Source organism: Engraulis encrasicolus, chromosome 19 (assembly GCF_034702125.1).
Source record: "Engraulis encrasicolus isolate BLACKSEA-1 chromosome 19, IST_EnEncr_1.0, whole genome shotgun sequence".
In the NCBI taxonomy this organism is placed as follows: domain Eukaryota; kingdom Metazoa; phylum Chordata; class Actinopteri; order Clupeiformes; family Engraulidae; genus Engraulis; species Engraulis encrasicolus.
This window is the reverse complement of record NC_085875.1, coordinates 3,797,516-3,802,515: the sequence shown is the minus strand read 5'-3', so window position 1 is coordinate 3,802,515 and position 5,000 is coordinate 3,797,516. Positions and strand designations below refer to the sequence as shown.

Here is a 5,000-nt window from a genome sequence, read left to right as displayed (position 1 = left end):
CAGTAGCAAACCAAAGGAGGGGCGTCAACCATGCTGTTTGAGAAATGTTGATTGTTATGATCTTGTTCAGAACAAGTCTCGAGGAGATTTGAAAGTCAATGATAATCAGGCTAATGAATAGTATACTACAGCCGGGCTCCAACTACACGACTATGGTCTCCTAAGGGGCCGTTTTCCCCTCGTTCTTCTTCTGCCCTTTCTGTGGCATTTGGTGACGTTTTGCATAAAATGTGCGCTACCGCCATCTACAGTGCCAAGGGATCTCCATTTATTCCCAACCTAAAACCTTCAAAGGTCTCCTAACCGCAGGTCTCCTAAAGGGGCTTCACATGACATCACATGGATCCATCGCCTAGTAAACCAGCGCCACCCACTGGAGGGATGCCAACATTTTTTGGCTGCGAGTGGTCTGGCCTCGCATCATTTTAGTGGTCTGCCAGGCTTGCCTAGAATCTGGCAAACCAATCACAACACAGAGATTTGTTTCTAGTCAAAGCAGGCAGGGTTTTGAGGGAGTGACGACGAAGCTCGCAACGTTGGGAAAGCACATCAACGAGAAAGATAGCGCTGATTGGTCAGAGCGCCGGCCTATAGGCACAGGCACGGTTTGAAAGACAACGGGTTGTTCTCATCAACAATCTTCGGATGTCAACAATCTTCATCGGGGCCAGACTAAATTACACATCCAATCTCAAATTTAGGATGGTTTATCAGGCTAATGGATCGAGGAAATGCTCTGTCTTGAATCATCTTACTCTACTCTCTTTGGTGAAGTCATACTCACCTTGACCACACCTCCATTTGTCTGGGATTGGTGGCTGCTGGTGCTGCTTCTGTGTGACTGGCCGTGTGTGACGCAGTTCCCCTCCGGCTGGCTAGGGGGCAGTAGGCCTCCGGTGGTGTAGTTCTGCTCCGGTCCTCTGGGGGGCTGTAGATCTCCATACATGGCCACATACTGCAATAGCTTCATCAGCGCAGCACACGAGTCCCAACACACGCGCACACGCAGCACATCACCTGAGCAGCGGACGTCCAACCGAGGCTCAACGAACTGCCGCCAAACACACACACACACAGAGAGACACACACGCATGGATAAATGGTAAATGGACTGCATTCATATAGCGTAGTGTGTGTGTGTGTGTGTGTGTGTGTGTGTGTGTGTGTGTGTGTGTGTGTGTGTGTGTGTGTGTGTACCTGCTCTCCATTGGATTGTTGGCAAGCTGTTCTGATGCGGAGTTCTAGCGTTCCCATTTCGACCACTCGCACATAATCTAGCCAATGAAAACACACCAGTCTTACTGTCCAAAGTTATTTGTGCGTGTATGTAGTTGGAGTGTGTGTGTGTGTGTGTGTGTGTGTGTGTGTGTGTGTGTGTGTGTGTGTGTGTGTGTGTGTGTGTGTGTGTGTGTGTGTGTGTGTGTTCGTGTGTGTGTGTGTGTGTGTGTGTGTGTGTGTGTGTGTGTGTGTGTGTGTGTGTGTGTGTGTGTGTGTGTGTGTGTTGCCATACCTCGAGCTAAATTGACAGACAGTAGAGTGTTCTTCTCTGATAGGTAGAGCGCCACCTCATCGATAATTATCCTGAGAAACACACACATTACATTACACACACACACATTATTTTAAACACACACACACACACACATTTTACAAAAACCCATTACACACACGCACACACACATTTTACAAAAACACATTATACACAGGGTGTGTGTTGGCGCAATGACTCTCACGGACAATGCATTTGCACCAAATCCTGAGTGCTAACACTCCACTATACTAAGTCAGGATTTTCAATATTGCTTACTTTCAGGATGGTCACATTTTTAGGTAGTATTAGTGTATTGAGTGTGTGTATAACAAGTGTGTGAGTGTCTTTGTGTTACCTTACAGTACATGAGTTGAGATCTGACACCAGACTGTGTAAGTGTGTGTATAATGTGTGTGTATATAATGTGTGTGTGTACAGTACGTGTGTGTGTGTGTGTGTGTGTGTGTGTGTGTGTGTGTGTGTGTGTGTGTGTGTGTGTGTGTGTGTGTGTGTGTGAGTGAGTACAATGTGTGTGTGAGTGAGAGAGAGAGAGAGAGAGAGAGAGAGAGAGAGAGAGAGAGAGAGAGAGAGAGAGAGAGAGAGAGAGAGAGAGAGAGAGAGAGAGAGAGAGAATGTGTGTGTATGTACCTCACAGTGGATGAGTTGAGGTCAGACGCCAGGCTGCGTGAAATGCTGAAGGTTTCTACGGTGATCAGAGAGCGCACGGGCATATAGAGCGGCCTGCACACACACACACACACACACACACACACACACACACACACACACACACACACACACACACACACACACACACACACACACACACACACACATCATGCATACATAACACATACAGTTCCAAAAAATGACAACGTATGTGATAGGTGTGTGTGTGTGTGTGTGTGTGTGTGTGTGTGTGTGTGTGTGTGTGTGTGTGTGTGTGTGTGTGTGTACCTGTAGTCCATAGAGCAGTTCCACAGGTGTGTGTGTGTAGTGATGATGGTAGGGGGCGGAGTGTATCCCAGAACTTCTTCCTCTTGAACACTCAGGAAGTCTAAAAGCTAAACAAACACACACACACACACGAATGCACATACATGAGCATGAGGGCGTGCACACACACATACACACATACAGATTTTCTTAAAGGCCAACTTCCGATAAAACTCAGTTTTACTCACTCCTTTCGAAGATCGGACGGTCACCCCAAGTTAAACTCACTTGCAAGGCTCTCATAGCGGTGCGTCAACTCTCCTGGCTGTGTTTCCCGGTGTTTCCCAATTTACATAAATAATGCAGAGAAACGAGCGAATCACGAAAGCCTTTCTGTGTTTCGTCACGTCGAAAGAAGGCGTTGCCCACAAATGTTTATATCGACCCATTTATCTAAAAACATGTCGAGTAATTTTTTTCTGCTTGTTTTCAAAACAAGCAACGTCTGGTGGCCCGAAACATAGCTTAGCTTAGCTATCAGCTGGTTGCTACTCTCAGGTACACACACAGCACAAAGCCTCATACATAAAGCCTGCTCACTCTGGTTGCTCCGTGCCTGCAGCTCGCCTAGGGGTCGCTGTCGAAAGAGCACAGCCCTGAATGGAGCCTGCACGCCTCCGTTGGCGCCCCTATAGTGCAGTACCACCCGGGGAAGTGGCGACTCTGTTTCCCATTACATTCTCTCCAAGAACTGGAGGACTGAGCCAATCAGAGACGCGTTTCTTCGAGAGCAGGAGGAGTGAGCCAATCAGAGACGCATTTCCACGAGAAACACGGAACACTCTCTCGTTTCTCCACAAGCCACCTTGCCAGCTTGCAAAAACGTATTGAAACAAAGCAACCAGAACGTTTTTTAAAACAGGACCAACGCGTAACACATTCAATAACAATTGGGAACACGGCAATATTAATTAAATGACGTTGAGAGGCCATCTTTAAGAAAATGAGGACTCCAGGCTCTTCTATTAGATGATATACTTCTTAATTTAACCTGGTTTACTGAACTTCAACTCCCATTGTCATTGTGACACAGCACTCCACAGGACACAAGTGAACACTGCACACAACGGAATTGCATTTATGCCTCACTCGTGCAAGGGGGCAGCCCCAAATGGCGCCCCAAGGGAGCAATGTAGCGGGACAGTACCATGCTCAGGATACCTCAGTCATGGAGGAGGATGGGGGAGAGCACTGGTTAATTACTCCCCCCACCAACCTGGCGAGTCGGGAGTCGAACTGGCAACCTTTGGGCTACAAGTCTGATGCCCTAACCACTTAACCGTGATTGTCTATATAGAGTATTCTAGAATAGTCACCTGTTGGTACCCGTCCTGTCTATATAGAGTATTCTAGAATAGTCACCTGTTGGTACCAGTCCTGTCTATATAGAGTATTCTAGAATAGTCACCTGTTGGTACCAGTCCTGTCTATATAGAGTATTCTAGATTCTAGAATAGTCACCTGTTGGTACCAGTCCTGTCTATATAGAGTATTCTAGAATAGTCACCTGTTGGTACCAGTCCTGTCTATATAGAGTATTCTAGATTCTAGAATAGTCACCTGTTGGTACCAGTCCTGTCTATATAGAGTATTCTAGATTCTAGAATAGTCACCTGTTGGTACCAGCCCTGCAGTGACGGACTGGGATAGAGAAACGGCCCTGGCATTTTGACCCACAACGCGGCCCCGCGGCCCCAAGACCCCCCACGCGCACACAGACAGAGAGAGAGAGACACACACACACACACACACCACTTCGCGGAAGTTGCAACAACTTGGTGACCGCGCACCACATGAAAACACATTGGTAAACACAAGGTGCATCCTGATCCTACTAGAACTAGGTGCATAGGTGCATCCTAGTCGAAAACGGTGCGTTATAACAAGCGCACTCTGCACTCGTTGGCCCGCCCCACACAGAGAGAAATTGTGACTATTAATAAAATAGTAGGCCTAGTAAACACTGAAGTTTCAGAAACCGACCTTTAAACAACAGGCACCAGGCAAGCATCAACGTGCCTACACACACACACTATAAAATCAATGAACCAACCACTTTTGATGTCCGCTTTGCTCTCGCACCGCTTCTTTACGCAAAAGCCCCTTCTTAACGCTGGACAGTGGCCCAGCTATATGATGACAAGACTATGAGTGGGAGTCAGTCCAACTTCTATGCTAACCAGTCCAGAGCTGAACGCAAAACAACATACCGTAGGCTACATCGATATGGCTACTAAAATGTATTTCAGCAAGACAAGCCACCAATTCGAGAGCCCATTACCAAGTCATGAAGTTAAGAATAAGCTTACAGTACGAATAAGAAAAACTATAACAGCCCCCAGATTACCACAAGCTAAACAGGTTTACAGATCACATCACCTTGGCTAGTAGCGAGACTAGCCACGGACTGGCTTATGACAGTAGAAACGCGACCTTACGTGAAATAAAAAAAAGTGTCACGGCGGACACAAAC

At 47.0% G+C, this 5,000-nt stretch overlaps 1 protein-coding gene across 3 annotated transcripts in view; it reads right to left on the bottom strand.

Annotated features, from left to right (window-relative positions):
* Positions 1-5,000, bottom strand: part of LOC134434836 (autophagy-related protein 2 homolog B-like) — a 71,347-nt gene that overhangs the window by 37,848 nt on the left and 28,499 nt on the right. For all 3 annotated transcript variants that reach the window (XM_063183461.1, XM_063183460.1, XM_063183459.1), the window contains 5 exons: positions 2,489-2,595; positions 2,180-2,272; positions 1,511-1,581; positions 1,198-1,274; positions 785-1,051 (listed from right to left, as the gene is read on the bottom strand). In XM_063183461.1, the coding sequence (XP_063039531.1) occupies positions 785-1,051; positions 1,198-1,274; positions 1,511-1,581; positions 2,180-2,272; positions 2,489-2,595 (615 nt within the window). The remainder of the gene's footprint in view (positions 1-784; positions 1,052-1,197; positions 1,275-1,510; positions 1,582-2,179; positions 2,273-2,488; positions 2,596-5,000) is intronic.